We start from the raw sequence: 26,012 nt of genomic DNA, 5'->3' as shown, positions 1-26,012 counted from the left end.
CCGGAATCATTCTTTTTTTTCAGGGGAATTTTTCTTTTCTCGCTCTGTTAACATATATCTTTTCATTGGCATGAGTGTTTTTTACCCATATATTTCTACGCGCTTTGATTTGACCGACGCCCTTTCGAAACTCCCAAACGAATCCAAGTTGCCACCAAGCAGGGCAGATGTTAAAATCCCAAAAGATGGGAGAGAAAACCCTTCTGAGGGTTTAGAAAGAACCCCCCCCCCCCGAATGAAAATAAATGTTATGAGAATAAAAAAACATAGATTATTATAAGCATTGTAATCTTAGATTTCTTCAAATTTATCAACATTTTTAAGTATAAGCAACATCGCTGATCGAATCCATCATCCTAGACTGAAATCTTCCGGTAAATTTAAATAATTTATTGACGATTTATCATATTCACCAATACGAGCTCTTGGGATTTCACATAATCATCGGTAAATGTGAAAAACAAAACATGCTAAACTCACAAAAATGATTGGTAACTGTGCATATCAGCGGGTGATTATGCATAATAACCGGATTTCTCAAATTTCCGTAACATATATAGTGGTTCTGTTTTAAATGGGAAAAATTATTAAGGTGGTGATGAATTTTTTGGAGGAAAGTGACGCGACCCCCTCTAATTGTGAAAATTATGTCAAACGACGTCATCAAGAGCAGTGGTTCTCAACCTTTTTTTGTCCATGGCCCCCTTTCAACCATTTCTCATTCCTGTGGGCCCCCTCTTGCGAACATGAATAATTTTCTAACACCCCCCCCCCCGTCCGTCCGTCCGTTTTTCCATTAGAAGATAGTTATCCAAAAATTGTCTGAAGTAAATTAAATTAAATTCAAACATATTTATAAATTTTTAATTTATGAAAATAACGAAAAAGCAAAATAAACGTAATAGAATACAGTAACAAAAAAAAAAAACAGAATAAATTATTTTCAATCAATGTAAACTCTGCGCTTGAAGATGAGCCAATGTCATCAAGTTACTTGTGCTGGATGAAATTTGTATTATTTCAAATTACTTTATTTTTGTGTAAATTATTATGGTTTCGTTGAGAAAATGTCAATTGTAGCTTCCAAAATACGCATTCTTATAGTGATAAACATCGCAAAAAGTGGTAGCAAGCAGTTTTATTGATTTTATTCTCTTCATGCGGATAAAAGTAGTAATGAGGGAGTACATACACACACACAAATGAATCACAATTGAAAAGTTCAACCTTTCACATCGTTTTCAACGATAATACATGTATCAAGGATATAGGTTCATGTTGTAGCCCTACTATGAATTTAAAAAAATGAACTAAAATACGTGTGAAAAAGTTTTAAATAATTTTTTGAAACATTCATATTCCAGAGAAATACAAATACAGACAAAATGCCCAACGAGGTGGCTGATATATTCCAAATCATGTGCGCAGTGACATGGCCGGATTAACCATTAAGCAAAATAAGCACGTGCTTAGGGCATCAGTACTAAAGGGGCATCACCAAAAAGATATCATATGGCATTTTCTTTTTAATGCACGATTTTTTTTCAACGTCGATCATCCGATAGAAGATCCTAAAATTGTAAGAACACTTGATTGTATTGTTGGAGGTCATTATCACAAGAATGGCACGAAAGATGAGAATCTAATAATGTCGCAAACTAGACTTCACATTATTGCCAAGTTTTTCGATTAGCTTTTCGAATTTTCATAAAGTACGCCCAGGGCTGTCTTAACATCATCATACGCCCACATACAACGCGACTTTTCTGAAAGAGGCACTACTACCTTGCTAAAAATTCCTACCTACCTATTTGCATATTTACTCTTAAAAATCGGAACCAGATCTAATTGTCACTTGGTTGCCAGAAGTGCCCAGATGTGCCCATGCAGTAAACCAAGTTCTACAGAATAAGGATGTGATTTTTGTGGGTCATTAGTGGATCAAGTGTGTAGTTTGATCTATAGAAGTGAAAGAAATGCTACCAGGTGTAAATTACAAACTTGACAATTTTATCTAAAAAGAAAAAATACCTAATACATATATAACGGTGAATCGCCAGAAATAAGATACCTATTGGCAGGGCCGCAACTTGACACTTGGTTAGCCGGGGAACTACTCAATTAGGCACCCCCCCCCCCCCCGTAATGCTGAAGGATAGGTTGAATGGTTAAATCTGCGCCCCCTTTTTAAAGCGCCGGGGGCACCAGATTCGCCTGCTCCCCGCAACTACTTGCGGCCCTGCCTATTGGTAATATTATGGCCATTATAAGATTCAATAGTTTCTCCTTGGAGTGTTGGTACAGCCTTTATTCATCAACCGTTCGTCGTAGTGGTATGGTTCTAATTTTAAAAATTCTCAAAATACGACAGAAAATCACCCTGTGCGAGTTTTGAGGATGAAAATACAGTGTACAAAAAATGAAAAATGAAGATTTTTGTACGATCCCCCCCCCCTCTAATTTCTAATCAGACAGTTGTTGCTCTTTCTCTTCTGAGTCCAACAAACAAATCACATGTTTTTAACTGCATTATTCCCTGAGATATTTAAATTCAAAATCGGAAACAGGTCCGGGATCAGCAGAATTGCGCGGCCCAATGCAGAAAAAAAAATTTGCGGCTCCCTCTAAAAACATTTTATGTAGTTGCTCCCCGACTTACAAACTTTTCGAGTTACGAACATAAATCTTGAAGGGAAAATTTTGTTTTCACGAAAAGAACTAATTCTACCACACTCATTTTTTTTTTCATTATTTCAGGAACGCGTTGATTGTCTGGATCGTAATCAAACACGATCCATTGAGAGGCAGTGGCGTCGGAGCCGGGGGTGCTGTGGGTGCTCGAGCACCCACGGAAGTTTGTAAAACGGGTTCGAGCACCCACAGAATTGATTCAGAAATCGAAATTTCCTACATGGGACTCAAGACGAGCACCCACAAGTTCGAAACACTTCCGACGCCCCTGTTGAGAGGCAATGGCATTTGAATTAAATTCACAAAATTCATAAATTATTAATAATAATTAGCACGTGGTCCACCTGCTGACACTTCATCGTGGCTCGAACCATATTGAACAGACATAAAGTTTTGTCATACTTTTAAAGCGCTTCATCATCTCTTTATCAAATATACGTTGCAATTCGATAACTTTGATCATTTTTCGCAATTTTTTATTGCTATTTTTGTGTAATTAATGTAAATTAATAGAAGTAAAGGAACCAAGCACTGGAATTCCATGACTTCCACAAGAGTAGGGCTGACAGGCAGGATCGTCGTAATAGCATCATAGCTTCCCCCCCCCCCCCGAGCCAAGGGATTTTTTGGAGGCCCTACATGGAAAATTCTCGAAAAATTCACTTACATCTCGTTTATCTGAGGCACTCCTTCTCTTGAGGCTCTTCGGGCACGGCCCGGGGTGGGGGGAAGCATGCATTAAGACGGCACTGCCTAAGGTTCGCACCAGGCGTCCTCCTTTTTCAGTTTTGAATCTGGTAACCCTATCCGAAGACCACATAATCCGTGTCTTCACTTATTTGTTCGATCATCCATATTGTCCGAATGTTTTTGTGGAAAGAAATAATTATTTTTTCTACATAAAATCGATTGTTGCAAATGTACAATTTTTGTTACCAAAATTTTCAGTCTCATAAAAAAATTTCATGCCAAAAAATGACAAAGACTATCTCTCTTTCATCATCGCATGAGTTGCCTGAAATTTCGAGATTAAATGGCAGCACCAACAGTATATAAATCAAGCCTCCGTAGAGAGTATGACGTCAGCGGTCTCCGCCTTGGCAGTGCTAAGAACAGTGTCCCCCCCCCCCAACATATTTTGTCGGAACATCACGTGACTCGGTGAAAACAAACACGATCCCCCGTTATTTTCTTATGGCATAAATAGGAGTTTAAAACAATAAATGAAAAAATAATTTCAGCATGGACGAGATAATTCCAAAATTAATGAAAGTTATAATTTCAGCACTAAAGAAAGATAATGCCAGCATTAATGGAAGAAAATTAATGTAAGAGATAATTACAGCATTGATAAAAGTGATAATTCCAAAATTAGTGAAAGAATTAATGAAAGCGATAATAATTAAATTAATGAAAGATAATTCCAGAATGAAGGAAAGAGATAATTCCAGAATGAAGGAAAGAGATAATTCCAAAATTAATGAAAGTTATAATTTCAGCATTAAAGAAAGATAATTTCAGCGTTAATGGAAGAAAATATTCTAGAATTAATGTAAGAGATAATTACAGCATGGATAAAAGTGATAATTCCAAAATTAGTGAAATAATTAATGAAAGCTATAATAATAAAATTAATGAAAGATAATTCCAGAATGAAGGAAAGAGATCATTCCAGAATGAAGGAATGAGATAATTCCAAAATTAGTGAAAAAGAAATAATTCAAAAATTAATGAAAAAGAAATAATTCCAAAATTAATGAAAGAGACAATTCCAGAATTCATGAGATATAATTTCAGAATCAATGAAAGCAATTATTTCAGAAGTAATGAAAGAAATAATAATTAATAAAGGAAATAGAATTCCAGAATTAATGAAAGAATATTCAAAAAAATAATGAAGGAAAATTCAAGAATTAATGGAAAAAATGATTCCGGTATTAAAGGAAATAAATAATTTAATCTTTTTTCACCTTTAGATGAGTTCTTTATCCTTTTTTTTTAAATCTTTAAAACCCAATATTTAGAGACCGAACTGTACATTTCTTTGGAAAAATTGCCAGGCGGGAAGTTTGTTTTGACCGAGTCACGTGATTTCCTTGCATTTGATGTCGCTGCAGTCGCGGTGGCTGGATGCTCCCTCCTGTAATACATAATCTCTGTCGTCTGCTTCTCTCCAGGTTACTTGTTTTGGGCGTCTCCTTGTATCCTGAAAAATTAACTGAACTGGCAGTTCAAACTTCCAGTTCTGTTTGTGAGCTTAGCTTGTAGGGAACCGACTTCTTCTCTGTCGTGTGCTCATTAAGAGGCTGTTTGTGTTGGACGTCCCCTTATGCTCAAATAAAATAACCGAACTTATAGTTTAAATTTCCAGTTCAGTTCACAAGCTTTGTTTATAAGGAACTGAGCGGGATAAAGAATATAGTTTTTTTTCACTTTGAACTTCATCATTACCACATGAGTCAATTTTAAATTTGACATTAGATGGCAGCACATTACTATAAAGTGCAGTGTGGAAAAATTCACTTTTTACGATCTTACCTGTCGTCTGCTTGTGTGGAGGTCCTATGTTTTCGATGTCTCCTTGGGTCTTGAAAAAATTACTGAACCGGAATTTCGATCTTTCAGGTCAGTTTATAAGCTTTGTTTATAAGGAGCGTAGCTGAATGAAGAATTTCGTTTTTTATACTTGAGCTTCTCGTCATCACCACATAAGGCACTTCTGATTTTGAAAGTAGGTAGCAGCACCAACAATATACAAGGCGCATAGGTAACGGGGCATATGGCATTTTAATGGCGAACCATTACCAATTAAGGCGTACTTCCAGTTGGAAAAAGTACCCGAATAATGTGTAGTACTCAGATATTTTATTCATGTTGCCAGGGGTTACATAGTTATTAAAATAAAAATATTAACTTTTTATGTGGACACCCTGTGCCCCAAAACCCAATTGGAAAGTTGTTTCCCGGTCTCCAACAAAAAAATTCATCGTTTCTAAGTGCAATATTCACTGAGATATTCGAAGAAGGTTGGAAAAAAACATCATTAAATGCGAGGAAACCATTTTACCCGCATTTAATGCTGTTTTCCCCCCCCCAAATTTCCTCAATTTTCGAATTCGCATATCTCGGTGAATATTGCACTTAGAAACGTGAGATTATTTTAGTTGCCATCGGAAAAGACAGAGCAACAACTTCTTAATTGGGTTCTTTGGCACACGGGGATGGTATAAAATTTTTTTTTATTTTATTTTATAACTATACAACCCCTTACAACATGAATGACATATCTGAGTTGGGCACGTGATTTGGATACTTTTTCTAGTTGGGTATGTCTTTAAGACTAACGGCTCGCAAGTAGTGTCATACGCCCTGTTACCCATGCAGTCTGCATATACACGTAAAAAAATACAGTTGACTCCCGTTATAACGGAAAAAATATCGTTTTAACGAAAACTTTTCTAATCCTCCGGATAAGTTTACATAGGAACAATATTAAAATCTGAAATTTAACGAAATTTCTTTATTACTCCGGTCTCTTGGAGTTCATTATAATGGGGTTTGATTGTATTCCCACCAAAAAAATCTGACATTTTTGCAATTTTTGATGTGAAAGCAGTCCTTTTTATAATGATTATGTCATTTTCCTTTTATAAATTTAAGAAGGAAACAAAAGAAAGAAAGGGTGGGGGAGAAAAAAAGAAAAATGGCCAAGGGGGCTCGGTTGTGCGTGTAAATGCCTTGAAATTCCACTTGTGCGCCTGTATATATAGCTCTATTAGCTATATTGACCTCTATATATAGCTCTTTCAATATTAAAATATTTCATTTATACGAAGCACAATTTCAATTATTTGACATTTTCATTTTGACTCGAACTCCAAATCTTTGGCATTTAGACATAATTTCCAACTATCAAATCCACGAGGTTTTTGCAAATTGTGAAAAATGCGTCGCTGAATTGGTTTTTTATGCGTATTATCAACACTAAAAACCATAAATTTTAGGTTGACAGATAGAAAAAGATGCATTGACGCGGGTTATGGACATTTCAAAGTGAAGACTTACGTGAGAATTTATTGCACTTTTCTGAGAAATCAACAGACGTAGAGAGTCTCAAATAAAGGGATTTAAATAGCTTTAAATGTGGTCATACGCCATTTTAGAATTTTTTTTTTCTAATGCCCACAACATTGTTCTTGCAGTATAGGAAAATTGCATTGAAATTATTTGCCATGTTGCAGGCCAGCAGCCGGCTTACGTAGTAGAGCAGTTAATAGGAAGCATTACAGTATAGATTAAAAAAAACTTTAAAGATGTGATGTCAATCTTAGTCCTACTAAGTCCCAATACATTATCTGCTTGGATTGCATATAGAAACTAATCAGCAAACCAAATGACGTTAAGATCGTCTTAAATATGTTTAAAATCACGTTTTTCCTGTTAAATTGAAATGAATGGCATATGAACAATTGCGATTTTGAAACAACAGCAAATTTATGCAATTACAGTTTCTTAAGTTATACAGCAATGTAGTTTTAAAAAATTTAATTTCGCGGGTATTTTTCCTCATGTACGATGTGGTCTCTTGGATGGAGTTCGTTATAACTGAATTCGACTTTATTTCTTTTCAGTGGAGGCAATGGGTTGGCACACTTCTCCCCAAAAATTCATAAAAAAATACCCCAGAGAGAGCAATCATTCTTTATTCCATTTTTATAAATATATTCCCCACCAGACCACTCAGGTTTAGAAGTGCCGCGAGTTCGATACCCGGTTCGTCCTTGTCAGAAAACTTTCCTGACATAGGGGATACAAAAAAAAAATGGCGACTTGACCGCAGCGGAAAATTGCTACTGCAGGGAGTCTCCCATCGAGGGGGTTAGCGCACCAACCTCTCGATGAGTATAAGAAACAAGCCTGCCGTTCGGAATCGGCAATAAATTGTAGGTCCCGGGGTCTAATTAGCCCTCGTGTGCAGAAAATGACCGTGGTGCGACAAAAATTATCAATGATCAGACCACTCAGTGCCGGTTTAAGATAGCTTCGAGCTAAACTAGATGGCTATCCATCTGTAATTGTATGAAAACGATGGGGGTTATTTTTACAAGCTTTCATTTTTTCACCCATCTACTTCTTGGATTACATTTACTACCAGCACTCAAAAGAATGTCAATGAATGGTTAACAAATCTTTGTCTGCTTTCTTTATGGCAGCCCTCATTGAATGAAAAGTCTGCGAACACACACAACACTTTCTGTCTTTACAGTTACTCCATCCGTGGCCCTCCTGGAATATCCTAGGGCCCCCCTGAGGCCATATGGCCCCCGGTTGAGAACCACTGATCAAGAGTATGCGCGCATTCGTCCTCCTTTCTCAGTTTCCAAATATGGTAAGTTTGGGTCTAAAATTCCGAAGGACTCTTTTTTTTTTCCGCCACTATAGTGGCGCCATCTGTTCCAAAAATTGTGAAAAGTGACTTAACAAATGCGTCATGTGCTTAACGCTTTATTTCAGGAGTTTCAATGCACTGGTGATTTGTGTGTGCGCCGTAGAGTTGCATTCCCTCACAACTACGCTGACTCCCTGCTGCTGTGCCCGAGTGGCATGGTGGTAAGATGCTCGTCTACCATCGTGAAGGTTGTTGTCAGGGTCCCGGGTTCGAACCCAAGGGAGGATATCGATAAGATATTTTCCCTAACGAACTCGAGGCGACCACCGATAGACAGCGCCTTCACTTCCAACCCATCTCACTAATGGCAGTAAATTGCAGTATAGCGATATGGCCAGAGTTGGTGTTTGGTGAAGTAGAAGTAGTAGTCCCTGCTGCTTCGTCTTCGGAAGCTATTTGTTTTAAATGCCACCTTGTGTACTGACCCAGGAACACTGAACTCTAAATCAAGTTCAGTTTGATCATTTTTGTCGCACGCGAGGGCTAATTACAAATACAAATACAAATACAACGCCACAACAGGCAAATTGCCCAACGAGGTGGCTGACTTAAGAACATCATGGATCCCCGAGCCATTTTTTGGAGTCCCTACCTACTACTGCTACACCACACATGCACCCCCCCCCCCCCGCGGAACCCCCCAACGAATCGGTACATGCGGGAATGTGAGTGTACGTGTAGTGCAACCTGACGTAAAGTTTTGTTTCGGTGTAATGCTTGTTATGTGTAGTGCTTTCCTTTTCCCCCTAGTTTTTCTAACTATGAGTGAAGTGTTATGATTGAATGATTTACCGTTGTAGGACTGTTGCTCTCTGTGGCGAGACTTTTTAACGGGGAGATCGGCTCGCATTTGCGCCTTGAAGTTGGAAACCACAGAAAACCAACTTCAGCCGACCACCACTGTGGGGTTCGAACCCGGATCCTCGCATCACGAGTCCGGCACTAACTAATTAGACCGGGACCTACAATTTATTGCCGATTCCGAACGGCAGGCTTGTTCTTTTTATACTCGTCGAGGGGTTGGTGCGCTAATCCCTCGATGGGGGACTTCCTGCGGTAGCAATTTTTTCTGTGGTCAGGTTGCCGTTTCTGTTGTATCCCTGTGTCTGGAGAGTTTTCTGATCAGAACGAACCGGATATCGAACTCGCGACACCTCTGTACATCCTTTCTTACTTTAAGCGAGCATCTTATCGACCTGGGCTTCCTCGCCCGTCAAGTTCAGTTTGTGCTCTCCGTCTATAAGGAGCTGAAATAAACAAATGTCCACCTGTCGTCTGCTTCTTTGGAGACTATTTGTTTTTGATGCCTCATTATGGCTGACCCAAGAACTACTACTAAACCACACATGTACCTCGTCCATATTCCTCTGCGGAACCTCTAACGAATTGGTACATGGGGGAATGTGTGTGTACGTGTAGTGAAACCTGACGTGAAGTTTGCTTCTGTGTAATGCGCCTCGAAGTTGGGAACCACAGCAAACCAACTTCAGCCGACCACCACTATGGCGACGGTGGGGTTCGAACCCGGATCCTCACGATGCGAGTCCGTCATTATGACCACTCGACCACCACAGCGGCTGACCGAAGAACTGACCTCTAAATGAAGTTCAGTTTGTTGGCTACATGCACAGGTGCTGAAATAAACAAATGTTCACCTGTCGTCTGCTTCTTCACAGGCTATTTGTTTTGAATGCCTTCTTATGTGCTGACTGAGTATGGTGAGTGAACAAAAGAGCAACCTAGAGTGTGTGCAATCACAGGAATGACCGAAAGAATGTACTTGAGCGTGTGCAAGTATATCTATGACCAAAAAAAGTGACCCAGAGAGGGACCAAGTCAGTGAACGACCTAGAGAACGAGGGTCCAGTTCAGTGAGTGACCAAAAGTGACCTAGAGAGTGTGTGAGCCTTAGAGGGTGTGCATATATTAAAATGTATCTTGTTTAATGCAGATAATTTGTTCCAACATACCTTCCGATCCAAAAGTACCCACAAGGTACCAGAAAGCTTGTTGCGCGGTGAACGCTTTCCTACGGAAAATGTCCGAGTAGATGAGCGCGATCATTGACAGAAGCGCCGAATTCACGAGGAAAGCCGAAGCTATCATTATCCACACCTTGAAGAAATTGTAATCAATAACAGAAAATAAGATACTATATCACACACAATGTAAATATAGTTACCAAACGGCCCGTATTTTACGGGACATTTTCCCTTATTTTCGGCCATCCCGACTCTCTTAATAGAAATGTTCAGTTTTATCAATGACGCATTCTTTACTTCGTAGTACCAGTTACTAGACTCGTTGATGAAAGTAACTTTTATGAAAGAGCTGTTATTTTTTCCTCTCAGCTAACGCATTAATAATACTTTCTGTACTGAGATCAGCTTTGGAAAGTTTGTTGTCTCCGCCAGGAATCGAACTCTGGCTTCACATCACACTAATGTGCATGTCGAGGAAAGAAATACAATAGTTGTATGTATTTCTCCGTGTTATATCGGCCAGCGCATTTGTTCAGATTACAAAAGAGAACTACTACTTTATACCGTATAGTGGACTTCGTAAACATTTCTCTGCCGAATTTCTACACAACACGGTACATGCCAGAATGTGTGTTCAAAATGTATGTGTGGCCCCTGACGTATTTATGTTGACAGAGTAGTGCTTGTTTCGTGTTCTCGCTGGTGGAGCCATCTGTCTTCCGGATTTTGAGGTGAAGATGGTGAATGTTTGAATTTTCATGTTATGCAAGTGTCCTGTTGAAGGTTTGCCTGCTCTCTGCAGAGAGACTCTTTCAAATGAGAAATGGGCTGGTATTCGCAACTTGAAGTTGGAAAGCCTCAGAAAACCAACTTCAGCTGACCACCGCTGTGCCACCGACGGGGTTCGACCCTGGATCCTCACGATGAGATTCCAGCGCGATGACCACACGGGCAATGAACACAGCGGCAGTACAAAAGGACTGCTACTACTACTAAACCATACACATGTACCTCGTGCATATTCCCCTTCGGAACCTCAAACGAATTGGTACATGTTGGAATATGCGTGTACGTGTAGTGAAACCTGACGTAAAGTTTGTTTCTGTGTATGCTTGTTATGTGTAGTGCTGCCATCTAGCTGTGAGTAAAGTGTAATGATTGAATAATTGTATCGTTCGTGCTATAAATGTGTAAAATTATTTATTCTTAAATACAGGTAAATATAATTTATTTTGAATAATTTTTGTTGATCCAGCAATCCCATTGACAGTAATAAATAGTTAATACAAAAACCAAGCATGAATTCGCCAAATTTGACATTTTCGATTGTCTAAAGATAACAATTTTTACAAACTCCTTGGCGTCAATTTATTTTTTCAACGCCAATTTTTTACAAACTGGACAGTTTGTTTGAATTCCCCCACAAAATTGGTACTATGGTATAGTCTGGTTTACCATACTATGGTAAATGGTCTGTAAAAAAAAGGCATTTGTTGTACTTACGCCACCGGAGAAAGGCATGAGCACTGCATAAACTTTGCTCTTGAAGCCGGGCATCTTCGTGGTGATGGCCAGCGAGTACATCGAGTACGGAACCGTGAAGTCGACGACGTCGAATCGGTCACTCGAGATCGACAGCGTCCCTGCGGCGATATCCGCTTCCTTCAACAAGCAAACGTGAATCTCATCAGTATAGTACGGTATGTGTGCGAGAAATATATACAGAGTGTCCTAATGGGTATACACAGAAGCGGATTTATAGTTTCACCGCCTGTCGACTGCACAAATTTTGCCACTCTTCTCCCATTCTGGGGTCATTGAAGTATTACGTCAGCATCGGGGGGGGGGGGGTCGGATTTGCTGACTTTTGATGACAGGGGGGGGGAGGGGGGGTTTGAAGGTTGCTTACGTCATCAACCATCCCTTTTTGAAGATATGAAACATTCTAAGCTGCTGACGAAATTTTTCTGACGGGGGGGGGGGGTCAAAAATGGCTGAAAACATGCTTACGTAATACTTGAATGGCCCCTCTAGTCTAATTTTGTTAACCCACTCATTGCTCAAATTTGCTCCCCTCTCAAACTTTCCATCTTGGTATCCAACTTAGCACCTCCCAGTCAATATGTCTCTGTCTCTAAACCACTCCATTGATCACTCACCCACTTGTCCTTTGACTCTCTAGCAGGACTGGACAAGTCTATTGCCCGACATTCCCGGGCCATGTAAAAACTTTGACCGGGCATGCATTTTTTTTCCCCCGACCAAATGCACGACACGGGCATAAAATCACCGACGATGATTCAAGTGTTCCTACAAGCATGCGTGAAATTTCACGGAAATGCTGTTTTTGGCAGTAATGGTGCAAATGCGTACGTAGTTAACGAATTTTGATCTGTTTCCACGGTCCTAATATTTAGTAACCCCGTGCAATCATGGGCTCTCATAAACTACAACTTGGTTCGGAATGGAACCACGCATTCTGGAAAACGAGGAAAACCTAACTGCCAGCGAAATAGTATATCCTAATGGTATTCGCGAAAGAGGAGAAAAACTTCTTAGTTTTTGCATGAAAAACATAAGAAATATATTTCTCCAAAAAAATCATGCAATATATGGCTCCCATTACACAGCATATAAAATGTTTGAAGGGGATAAAAATTCTACGATTGCTTCAAAAAAATGTAGAAAAAATTTTATGCCACATTTCTATAATGCGCAACAATATGGGAGGAAAATATCCATCACAAAAATAAAGGGATCCCTGCTGCCACCTATCAAATAAAAATTATCTCTTTTTTGTAAGAAAGTCATTCACATTTTGCAAGCAGACAAATAGATCTGCTAAATTCCATTGCTAAATGCTAAATTCTATTGCTAAATGCTGAATTCTATTGCTAAATGCTGAATTCTATTGCTAAATGCTGAATTCTATTGCTAAATGCTGAATTCTATTGCTAAATGCTTAACTCTATTGGTAAATGATAAATTCCATTGCTAAATTCGAAATTCTACTTACCAAATGCTATTTTTTTAATTTCTCTCATTCCCAAAAACTTCGCCTTAAAGGAAGAAAACTTCGAGTTAAGGAAAAATTTGAACACTAAAATACGGATGAAGTGCCGGGGCTTAGTGACCTGGACTACTTGGTTTCGCAAATTTTAATATCAGCTCGATTCTGGTTTATGTCTCTTTCTATTACAATTACAAAAAGTCTTGCGCATCTTACTAATGTTAGTTTACCTCGCACAAACAACAACTGTTAAAATTTCTAAGCAAACTTGGCGATTCAAATGACGTTATTGCTCAGTTAACGTGTCAACTACTACGTTGACTTTTTCTACGCGGCGTATTAATCAAAAACCGGCCATTTCAGTTTCAATCGAAGAAACACAACAGTTTTAGTTTTTATTTGATAGGTGACAGCACTAGTTCTAGTTTTGTGATATTCCTTACATACAATACATATACAGGGTGATTACTTAATGACCCTTGCCGCATTTTACTGGCAAACCGTTTATTCTAGAGGCATACTTCCAATTAGGAAAAAGTATCAAAATAACGTGTGGGATGATATGTCATTCATGTTGCAAGGGGGTTACCAAAATAAAAATAAAAAATTACTTTTGTACGGGCACCTTGTCCTCAGAAGCCCAATTAGAAAGTTTTTCTTTGTCTCTCCTGAGGCCAACAAAAAATATTCCACGTTTCTAAGTGCAATATTCTCAGAGATATTTGAAAATCGGAGGAAAGTTGGGAAAAAACAGCACAAAAAAGTAACGGACAACCCTTGTTTCCATGATTTGTGCTGTTCTTTTAAACTACTGATTTTTTTAAAAAAAAGGACTATTTCGTTGAAATTCAAAGTAAAGAACAGCTTTGCGAGTATTATTGACAAGGAAGTTTTTCCTCTTAGGAAAGCTCTCCGGGTTCCGGGATTTTTATGGGTTCCGTGGCGTTTGATAATGCGAGACCGCAAAAAAGGCTGTCATGTCACGGAACACCAATTGGTGTTCCGTGACCAAAGACCTACTAATTTTCTACTAATTTTCCTACTAATTCTCCTACTAATTTTTTTCGACCATTCATTCCTCAAATTTGACTAATTTCCAAAAACTTACCACCCTGGGCAATAGCCCCCGTCCCTTGCAAATACGTCAGATTTCTCTCTGCACTTTCCGATAGAGATTTCACTGAGGCGAGAATATTTCGATCTGTAACATCGGGGTCTTTAAATAATTTATTGAACTTTCAAACTCATAATTAAGCAATAACGCAGTAACTAAAGACATTATTAAAGCTATAACTAAATATTATTGACGCTACATATCAAAAATGCTCGTCTTGATGTATTTTTCATCGGAATCTGAACAAATTGGACATATTTGGACACTTTGCTTTAACTACAGTATCTATTTACTATGGTCGACTGATGGACTCACCTCTCTGTGGACCATCCCAATCAGTCCTGTCCAATTGCCTTCCTCGGTTCTTCGCCCCCATTCGCCGTCTTTTGGAAACGCGATGTCGTACCTGTTACATTTGAAAATAATAACTTGTCATTGTGAATTTATTTTGGAACATTGGAAAATTATGGGAATTCATGCGGGATATTGTTATTGGCAAAGATATGCCCCTTTGATACACTGATAACGAAGTGTTTGAAAAGATTTGTTGACTGATTGATTATGAGTAGGGTGACCATACGTCCCGTATTTCCCGGGAAAGTCCCGGTTTTTTTCTTGCCCATCCCGACTTTTTCGCAAAAAAGTCCCGGTTTTTTCCGTTTTTACATGACGCCTACTTGGATTTTTATTCTTTATTGAAGTCAAAGATTTTAAATATATTTCAACGCATAAATTATATTATGATAATTACAACTATAAAGAACAACATTAATCTCCCACATTTGTCTTGTTGAACGTTTTATTTTGTGCAATTCATTTTAATCCACTGCAATTTTCAGTAATGCTTCATTTCCCGCCATAGCGATTTTTTCCGTAATTTCAGCAATATTTTGCAACTTTGTTCACTTTTGGCGTCATTCTTAGCGATAATTGGCGATGTCCCGTATTTTCCCGTATTTGGAAACTAAATTTCCCGTACTTATCTCGAGAAAATATGGTCAGCTAAATTACGCGATTTCGCTGGGAAAGCAAAGGTTCTATTCCCTCATATATAGGGTGACCATACATCGTGTATTTTCAGGGGCAGTCCCTGTTTTTTCTGTTTATTTGGATGTCCCGACTTTTTTTGCAAAAATGTCCCGGTTTTACACGTATTTTCAACGACGCCAACTTGACTTTTTATTCTTCAAATCAACGATTAAAATTACTTTTCCAACTCAGAAATTAAAATACGATATAATTACGACCACAAACAAGAATATTCATTTCACACATTTGCCTTTTTCTTTTTAATTCACTGAAATTTGAAGTCACACTTCATTTCTGGGACTGGTGACTTTTCTGCGATTTTAGTATTAGTTGGTAACTTTTTACATCATTTTTGGTGATAATTGGCAATGTCCCGTATTTCGAAGCTCAATTCCCCTACCATCCCGTATCTTTCTCGAGCAAATATGGTCAGCCTACTCATACATATCCGGCTGGTCCGCAAATTTGAAATGTTGAAAAAAAAAAATCACATAATAGAATGCTAAAAAAAAAAACCCACCAGAACACCTGCTGCCATCTACAGAAAATAAAGAAAACCGCATATTGTACCCTGTTCTCTATCGCAAAAAATATTTTATTCCCGTTAAATCTTTAGTTTCAAATACAAGGTGTTCAATAAATTCGTATTTATAAAAAAAATAAAATAGATAAAATTTTTCCCGATAGAGGACGCTGCACAAAAGCAAATAGATAAAGACAAATTTGAAGGAATTGGTACATTTAAATGCGGTTTGCGAAAAATATATTGTCGCGAGGGTTTTTGTTTACTTATTTTTTATTTATTTTTTACAGGCAGTTCAAATTTTTGTTGACAGGGGACGCTGCATGAAAATAAATCATTGGAAATATGCAAATCAGAGTTCTATAAATACATGGTGTGTAATTAACAGCTCATTTATGAATTTTCCTGTTACTGGCGCTTAGATAAGGTTTTTCATTGTGATGTTGACATTGGTGGATAAAGTACTCACTATTGGTGGAGTTGTTTTACCTCAGCTACGAATGGCCGGCTGCATTACGAACGTTTCAGACACAGAAGAGATTGAAGAAAGGTGCAATTACTCCTGACGGGTTTTCATGCAGTGACCTCTATCAACAAAAGTTTGAACTAATTACTTTTCTGTGGAAAAAAGAAATTCCTTCGTGTGAATAACTTTTTGCAAACAGCATTCAAATGTTCAATTTGACCGGTTCCTTCAATTTTTATGAATTTTCTAACTATTTACGAATTTATGGGCCACCCTCAAGATATTCGGCATGAGAAATATATTAATTGTTGAAATTGGACAGCGCAAACATGAAAGCGTTAACGGGTATTGAGAGATAGACGGCTTTTTCTCAGCCCAAGATATTAAGGAAACAGGTGTTTTCTGGATATCATTCTGGGAAAAAGTCATCTTCCCTCCACCGGGACTCGAACCCAGGCCCTTTTGCATACTGGCAAGCATATTACCATCTACACCACTGGAGACACGACCCTGCCTTCCTTATTTCACGCACTGTGTGGCGTGAGGCGCTGAAGTAGTGACAACGAATGAACGCCAGAACTTCGCCACTGGACTTATCCCGCGTAGTCGAGATCCCCTCCAGCCCAGCTTCGTAGAAATTCCTCAGAGGAATGTGTGCGAGGTGCATGTACGGTTAAGTAGTAGTAGTAGTAGTAGTAACCCAGCTTCGTGGCAGGCTCCGTAGACCTACATTTTGAGTCAAAAAATAAGAAAAAAGCAACAAACATATAAATTTTTTACAACTTATTTTCCCCAGACAATTGGATACTGTCGCGATTAACAATTTTTTTGGTGGCTACAGACGAGATGGCGTTGGGAGAAAAGTTCCGGGGTTTCGTTAAGAAGGATGAATGTACGTATATTAGAATGAAGTTATATTATTTTAGAAGTGATTGGGGGGGGGGGAGCATGCCAGCTCATCTGTTATCTTACACTTGTCATATTATATGCATAGGATACAACAAACAAACAAAACGGAGTCGCGTTTTATAATATAAAATATCCATCGGAGCGAGTCATCTCGCTTAACACCTTGTTGGTAAGCAAATGGGTTCGAAGCCAGCATCAGTTTTATTGGGTTGAGTTCACTCGCTCCGATGGATCTGATGAAAGTATACAAAATAGAAATATTGTGTGGGGAATATACACACAGGATACACATATACCAAACAGGAGCGGGATTGAACCGTAGGCTACTCTAAAAGTTCGTCAGACCTGGACAAATGCCCGAAATGGGAGAAAAACTGTCGGGCAACAATGGTTTTTGGGGCCTCAACAATTACTTTCGGAACGTTTACTTTGGTTACCGTGGTTTCCAACAATGCGTTTCAGACGTGTATATATGCCTTTACAATGGTTTGTCACACTTTAAATTCTGTTATTATAACAGTTTATTCCTTTATAACGGTTTGTAACTTTTCCAATCTCCTCTCAGTAATTGAAGAAAACCCGAGAAGAGCGCCGGGTATTTCTGCTAGCCTATGTATGATTTCTGATAGCCTATATAGCCTACGTATGACGTCGCTAACAACAGAGGACAACAACTACGACGACAAAATTGGGAATAAAAATCTTTAACGCCAGCTGATGAACTCGATACTTGCCTCAAATCATAAAAACTCTGTCACGAAGTTAAAAAATTATCATTATCCACTAACATGCGAGTTCATCTGAAAAATGACTCAGCACTGCTATCATTTTCACGTCGGTTGATCAAACTTGGCAATGGAAGAATTCCCGTAGGGACCCAAGCACTGGACTCATTACGTTCTCAAACGGATTTTGCCAGTTGTTAAACTCAGTTCAAGAACTTGCAGACAAAGTCTTCCCAAACATTGAACAAAATCACCGAAACCATGAGTGGCTTTGTGAGAGAGCGATTCTGGCATCGAAAAATGACAGTGTGAACAAGATCAACGAAAAAATCCTAAAAATTATTCCGGGAGACTCCACATCTTACAAATCGGTTGACACTGTCTCAGACACACAGCAGACAGTTCTGTATTCTGCAGAATTTCTGAACTCTTTGGATATTCCGGGGGTGTGCCACCACACAATTTGACCCTCAAAGTCGGAGCACCTACAATGCTTTTAAGAAATTTGGAGACACCGAGACTCTGCAATGGCACCAGACTCTGCGTGAAGAAATCGCACAATTACATCCTTGAAGCAACGATTCTAACAGGATGTGCTAAAGGAGAAGACGTCTTCATTCCACGTATCCCAATTATCACCGAAGAAACTAATTAACTAACCAATTATTCACTTTCAAGCGACTGCGGTTCCCGATTCGTTTAACTTTTGCCATGACAATCAACAAAGCGCCAGACCAGTCGTTACCAGTGGCAGGTATCAACCTACTTGAGCCCTGATATTCACACGGACAGCTTTACGTCACGTGTTGGTAATCCCAAAAATTTGGCGTCTACACACCAGATGGGAAAACAAAAAATATTGTGTGTCCACAAGTGATTGTGCCTGAAGATTTTAATCAAAATATTTTAAAACAAAAGTAATTTTTTCTTACTTGATGCAGAATTTTTTTGATTAAGAAATAATTAATAAGCTATATATATACATTTTTTACGGGACGGGCAACGTTGCCGGGTATCAGCTAGTATAAAATAAAAATTACACATATATTGTAGCAATTTTCCTACTGCACACCGGTTTGAGACCGGTTTATGGCGATAGCTTCAGTAAAAAAAGTAGTATATATCAGCCGGTCAGTCGAAAAATGTAGAAAAAGCTTTATTCCGTTTGATAGTTGGCAAGAGTGGTTTCAGCTGAACGCTGCTCGTGTTTCAAACAAAAGAAAATGTCCCATTTACATACAATTTCATTAAAATGTCACCTACGGGCAAGAATTTAAACTATTTTTTTTATGATTGCGCTCCTATGTGCCCCTCCCTTTCTCCCCCCCCCCCCCATTCACTATTTTCCCAATAATAAGGTGGAAATACGGTGAAATAACTTACTGGAGATTCAGTTTCTCTGAGATAACCTTCAGCATTTCGACATCGGATCCACTCTGGAGATCCAATCTCCCATCGGGAAATTCTTTCACGATCAAATTCGGTTCGACCTGTGTCGGAAATATGTCATAACATTATGGCCATGGAGACACTTCACAGCATCGAAAAGACATCGTCATAAGGCAGCGTTTTTCAATTAACACTTTGGTTTCTTGAAGAAGTTTCAGAGGGGTGGGAGGGGGTCCGTGAACTTGGATGCGAAAACAAGGCTGAACTTAGACACTTAATTGACAAATCTATTGCCCGACATGCCCGTGGCATGTGAAAATTTTTTTCCAACCACATGACCGATGCAGGTTACCAAACATTAACAAGGTATATAAACACTTTCGTTTTTTTACACTCATGTCCATAAATTAAGGATAATGCCAGCTCCGGCAAATAAAGGTTCAGAAACAAAACAAACGTTACTTTTTCATAAAGCCCATTTATTAAACAAAAAATAAAGAACAAAAACGATGGTGTATGTATGATACCATTCATAAAAACTACGATTTTTGCTCCCTGGAGCAATTGTAAAAAATATCTCCTTTACAAAAACTTACTATTACATGGTTGGTAAGATGATTAATACATTGTATGTCTCCCATGCGATGAAATACAGTCCGCACAACGCCTAGGCATGCTGAGTATCAAATTATCGATCTTGGGGAAGATCACTCCACTCAGCAAGCAATGCTCTCCGAAGTTCCGATACACATGTAGGAGGTGGTTGAAGGGCTGCAACTCGTCGGCCAAGCATGTCCCACACATGCTCTATCGGATTCAAGTCAGGTGAGAATGCTAGCCATTCCATACGGGTTATATCCTCAGATTCAAGGCATTCGTTTACGATGTTTGCTCGGTGAGGACGGCGTTGTCATCCATAAACACAAATTCTGCCCCCATGGCACCCCTAAACAAACGTACATGTTGTTCCAGAATGATGTCCCGATAAATTTGGGCTTTCATGGTTCCGGTTTGAACATGCAAATCTGTTCTGGAACGCAGAATAATTCCACCCCAAACGAGCAATGCTGCACCACCGTAACGGTGTCGTTCAATGATGTCGTCTTGGTGGTAACGGGTACCTGGCGTTCTCCATATGAAAGCTCGACGTGAATCAGACTGCAAGCTAAACCTGGACTCGTCGGAAAACATCACACAAGCCCACTGTGACGATGTCCACATTGCATGTTCTCTACTCCAGGCTAATCGCTGCCGACAGTGAGTTGCCGTGAGCGGAACACATCTGACAGGCCTGCGAGCATATAGACCAATATTTCCCAAACGTCTGTACACGGTTTGCCTTAAAACTGTGGTACCCGTGGCTGCAGATAGCTGACGAGACAGGTCGGATACTGTGCTCCGTCTGCTTCTTTTGACAGTTACTGCCAAATACCGGTCTTCATTCGGCGTTGTAACTCGGGGGCGACCTGTACTGTAACGTCCACTGACATTTCCGTTATCTTGGAATCGTTGCCAAAGCCTAGAGATGACACTTTGGGCAATTCCAAGTTCCTCGGATACTTCCATCTGAGTACGCCCACATTTCAGGCGGCCGATAATTCTACCACGTAAAAAATCATCCACATGCGTCCTCTGTGTCATAACTATTCGCTTATGGCACTGTTTGCCTTACAGAACTCTTGTGAACAATTTCACTTCTTTGCCACCATTCCTTATATACCCCCCTCTCTTACACTCTCGTCATTGTGACGTACTATCGGCATCCTCTGGTGGCTTCCTGAAATTTGCATATCATTCTTGCAGATGTGTGTGATAATTCTACAGGTGAAATTTTTACTTTAGATTTTGATTTCTGTGTGATTCTGAATTATCCTTAATTTATGGACATGAGTGTAAATTTTGTCATCGACGATGATGCAAGTGTTCCTATACACACATGCATGAAATTTCACAAAAATGCTTTCTTTGGCAACCATGATGCAAATGTGCAGTAAACGTTATTTTAATCTACACTGCTCAAAATAATTAGGGGAGCAAGCAAAAAAGTGAAGAAAACCGTGCGAGACAGCCACGTATTGGCATACAATGGATAGTACACGCGTATCAATGCGCAATACAGAAAAAAGACGTAAAAAAATTTGGAATTAAGCTTTAATTCTTTGAAAATATGGAAAAAACATGAAAAGATGATTTAGGGCAACAATTTGGTTGCATGTAAACGATAAAAAAAAGTACTGTTTAGACATGATGCATGAGTTTTAATAGGGCGTGTGGTCTCCTCGAACAGCTAAGACTGCTGCACACCTGTTTGCCATGGATGCGATGAGGTTATCGATCAGACTTTGGGGAATACTGTTCCACTCCTCAAGAAGTGCAATCTGCAAGTCTCGGACAGTAACAGGCGGCCTTGGTCGCACAGCAATGCGTCGTCCGAGCATGTCCCAAACATGCTCGATTGGATTCAGGTCAGGAGAGCACGCTGGCCATTCCATACGCTGTATTGTTTCAGCTTCAAGCATGTTCTCCACCAGACGAGCTCTATGCGGTCGGGCATTATCATCCTGGAAAACAAAGGAATCTCCAATGGCTCCAGCGTAAGGGATGACATGAGGTCGCAGTATCTCGTCTGCATACCTTCGGGCCGTCAAAGTGCCATTCCGAATGATATGCAGGTCCGTACGTCCGCCTATGCTGATTCCACCCCATACCATCCAACCAGCTCGTCTGTATTGTGACCTTTCACGAACGAATGCGGGGTTATTTCGAGTGCCCCTGTCCCTCCATACCAGAACACGTCGGGTGTCACACTCCAGACTGAATCGGGACTCGTCTGTAAACAGCACTTGGCTCCAATCATGTTGCTCCCAATCTCGATGTTCAGCAGCCCATCTTCTTCGGGCCGCACGGTGGCGTGGGGTCAACGGAATGTAGACCATTGGCCTACGTGCATAGAGCCCTCCCTCATGAAGCCGATTACGTACTATTTGGCTGGACACCCTTCGTCCCGTTGCCAAGAGCAACCGTCTTTGCAGCTGCGTAGCATTCTATGTTCTGTTTCGACGGGCTGTTAACCGTACATACCGGTCATCAGTTGCTGTAGTGGCGCGTGGGCGACCTTGCCCTGGTCGACGTCTAACATTTCCTGTTTCTTGGAATCGATTCCACAGCCTTGCAACAACACTTCTGGCGACTCCAACAGCGTCCGCGACACTACGTTGTGTTTGCCCGGATTCCAGTCTGCCTATAACACGCCAAGCCATGGATTCCGGTAAATCAAGTTGTTGAGACATCCTCAAGTCACCTTGTCTCAAAAAAAAACACTGCGTAATCGAATTTCACAGTTACGGCAGTAAAACAGACGTTTCTGCAACATCCCGATTTCTGCCCTTATCTCCTTTTTCTGGTTTTTGACATCATGAACTTTGATTTGCATACGAAGTTTTCTTCTTCCGTTTCCTGCTAGGATTTAAATTATGGATGATTCATTTTATGTTACTTATCGGTATACATCTTTGCGTAATTTTGTTAAAACCATGTGCTCCCCTAGTTGTTTTGAGCAGTGTATTTCCATGGTCCTAATATTTTGCAGCACGGTGCGGTCATTGCCCAATAGTCATTCGCAAATATTTGTTTCCATTATTTGCCTCTCCCGATGCGAAGAAGCGGCGTAGACTGGCTACACACAGGCCCAGGTTAGCTCAATATTTCTTGGCGAATATTTGCAAAACAATGAGTTGATTGTTTTCTCATAAAAGATCATGGACTCCCCCTCCTCCACCTGTAATTGAGCTCAAAATGGAACCACATACTGCAACTAGGCTTTTTTGAAAACGGAAACCCCTAGCAAAATAGTATATCCTAATATATAGTATTCAAGAAAGAGGAGAGAAAAAGGACGTTTACACATAAAAACGTCAAAATATGTATATTTTTACAAAAAAATATATATATATTGTTCTAGCTGTTACCCGCGGCTACGCTCGCGTGGATTTGGTAACCTGAAAATTACTCGGTGATGATTCCCCATGTAACATTTGAACCCCTCATGACTCCCGTGAGGGAGGGAGGGATGAATAGTGGATATAAATACATTATAAAATATACTACTGCCTAAATTTCATATTTATGGCTTCAGTGATTTCGGCTCAGTGATACATCCATATAACGTGGTGTACGTCAGCGCCATCTATCGGCTGTTTTTTAGTTATTTTTTTCCGGTCTTAAAAAAATTCCTGTGACATAGCGATGCTAACCCTGCAAACCGTTTCTTTTATTTCGGTTATTTTTCCGGTTTTCCTTCATTTTTAAAGTTTCTACGGACTTTCCCCCCCCCCCCACCCTGTATATAGATGGCCTTATTATACAGTATTTAAAGTGTCCGAAAGGGATAAAAATTCTGCGATTGATTCCGAGAGAGAGAAATTGTAGAAAATATTTTATGAGATATTTCTCTCCCGCACAAAAACATGGTGGAAAAATATCTAATAAAAAAATATGTGACCACCCCTCCCCTCCCTGCTGCCATCTATTAAATATAAGGTAAACTATCTGTTATTATTTTTTAAAGTAATGTTATTTGTTGATTTCAAACCGGTATATAGCACAAAAACGAACAAAATTTGTTATGATGTCATACATGATTTGTTTTTATGTTCATACCGGTGTAAATTTTATGCGTCAAAATATTAGTTAATATGTCTTTACGTTTGAAGCTAAATCAATTTTGTAAACACCGAAAAACATAGTAACCGGTTTTTTTTTGCGCATGGAATTTACACCGGTATGCAGAATAAAAAAATCATTCTAGTTTCATACCACGTTGTTCATTCCAACTCTGATATTGGCTTCTACTATTAACTACTTTATTTTAAGAATTATAACAGATAGTTTTGTTTTCATTTAATAGATGGCAGCAGAAGTCCTAGCTATTTTTCGTATTTGTAATAGCAAAGTATGAATATGAAACGTGTACTCAAATCAATGCAGTGATAATATTTTTCGGACACTTTGAAATATTCATACGGGCATCTATTATTTTAAGTCACATGCCCGACAGGGCACGTAAAATCTCGGAGATTCGTCCAGCCCTTGTCTCTTATTGTTGTTTCTATATTATTATATCCTTATTATTCCGCGAAAAAGTCCGCTACCTTCATCTCATAGGCAAAGGAGAGGGGGGATCCATGATTTGCCTCTATAGCCCCGTTCACATGGGAAATAGAAAAAGCGGGTTTAAAACCCAATTCAAGAATTTTCACCAGTGACTGCTCTCCTTTTTTTTCCTTACGAAGGAAAAAAGCCGTCAAGCGGGTGCTAGAACTCCTAATGATACCGCAATATTTGCACATGTGAACGGGACTTATTTGGCACAAGTGGAATACAGGGCCTTAACAACTGGGGGGGGGGGGGTGAGAACCACTGCCCCATTCGGAAAAATTCAGGGGTGGCAATTTTAGATGGGAACAAAGAAAACCATTATAAAATTATCGAATTTTGAAGTTGTAGGGGTGGTAAAATAACGTTTGCCCCGGGTGGCAAAAGTCCTGGTTACGGCCCTGGTGGAAAATAATGGTCAAGAACCCTTATTGTGCTATGCAAAAAGTATTATTTTAGAAGAAAAAGAGTAGAATTACTTGTGCGACTGCCAGTTTGACGACGATTGCCTTGTTGTCGTGGGTGTTATTCCCTGGATTTTTCGAATCGGTCGCTGATACCTTCCTGTCCTTGACGAATCGTCCTCGATCGTGATTGGAAATCATTTCAGTCATCGAGTATTTCGTAAGATTCAACTTTGGGAGAGACACGTATTTCTAAATTTGAAGGATGAAAAACCATCTTCTTTGGAGACAAAAAAAATGACGAGATATAAAAGACGTCCCTTGAAGAAAACGTGGATATACTTACCACGATCGAAACAAAGAAGAGCCACGAGGTGACCACGGAAACGACCGCCATCAGTGGCCGGGAATTAACACCCTTGTGACAACAATAGGGAGATACACATTGTGAATTGATGAAGTGATAAAAAAAAACGCGAAATGAAATTGAAGACACCAATTTGGCATTTTATTGTTGTTTTTTTTCGCTTGATTTTTAAAAAAGCGATCGATCGGTTTTTCTCCGAGCGACGTGTGTCTGCCGTTCGTGTCTGTCACGTATTTATTTATTCATTTGTGTCTCATCGACTCTCAGTATCGAAACGATATATCATCCGATACTCGTGCAGAAAAAGAAATCAGAACTTTAGGGGGAGGGACTGAATGCAAATTGTGGAAGAACTCGTTCCCTGGTGGAATCGGAGCCGCTCATACATTACTTTAAAAATGAGCTGCTCTAAATGTACCCTGTTCATCGCGAATGTTTATTCTAAATGATTTTCGTTCAAGGAAACAGATATTTTCTGTATATTATGCCGGGGTGAACTCGGTGAGAGTAGTCACTTGGTTTCCACTGGGACCTCGAGCCCAGGTCCTCTTGCAAACCGGTCAAGCGTGCTACCATTTACACCACTGTGGAGACGCTACCCTGCCTTCCCTATCTAAAAAAAAGGCTTTTCTATCTCTCGCCCGATTTTTGTTCAGTTTATTACGTCAATTCTGAATTGAGCCAAGTGACTCTGGCTGATTTCTAGTGACTCTGATTATACTCTTGTTGATGCTTCTTGGACCCTCTTAACTCTGAATGGAGACCTCAGTGATTCTGAGAGAACCCTCTTGACTCTTAAT

General features: G+C 39.5%; 1 protein-coding gene across 1 annotated transcript in view; it reads right to left on the bottom strand.

Moving 5' to 3' along the window:
* Positions 1-25,055, bottom strand: part of LOC149070261 (glutamate receptor ionotropic, kainate glr-3-like) — a 31,445-nt gene extending 6,390 nt beyond the window's left edge. Inside the window, exons 1-5 of the mRNA XM_089249306.1 lie at positions 24,921-25,055; positions 19,282-19,388; positions 14,562-14,652; positions 11,626-11,784; positions 10,111-10,255 (exon numbers count right to left, since the gene is read on the bottom strand). Of these exons, the coding sequence (XP_089105432.1) occupies positions 10,111-10,255; positions 11,626-11,784; positions 14,562-14,652; positions 19,282-19,388; positions 24,921-25,055 (637 nt within the window). The remainder of the gene's footprint in view (positions 1-10,110; positions 10,256-11,625; positions 11,785-14,561; positions 14,653-19,281; positions 19,389-24,920) is intronic.
* Between the last annotated feature and the right edge of the window lie 957 nt (positions 25,056-26,012).

The sequence above is a fragment of the Pholcus phalangioides genome, unplaced genomic scaffold, assembly GCF_987345545.1.
Source record: "Pholcus phalangioides strain wild (caught in Gottingen) unplaced genomic scaffold, Ppha-v1.0 ptg000022l_1, whole genome shotgun sequence".
Classification (NCBI taxonomy): domain Eukaryota; kingdom Metazoa; phylum Arthropoda; class Arachnida; order Araneae; family Pholcidae; genus Pholcus; species Pholcus phalangioides.
This window is presented reverse-complemented; position numbering and strand designations above follow the sequence as displayed.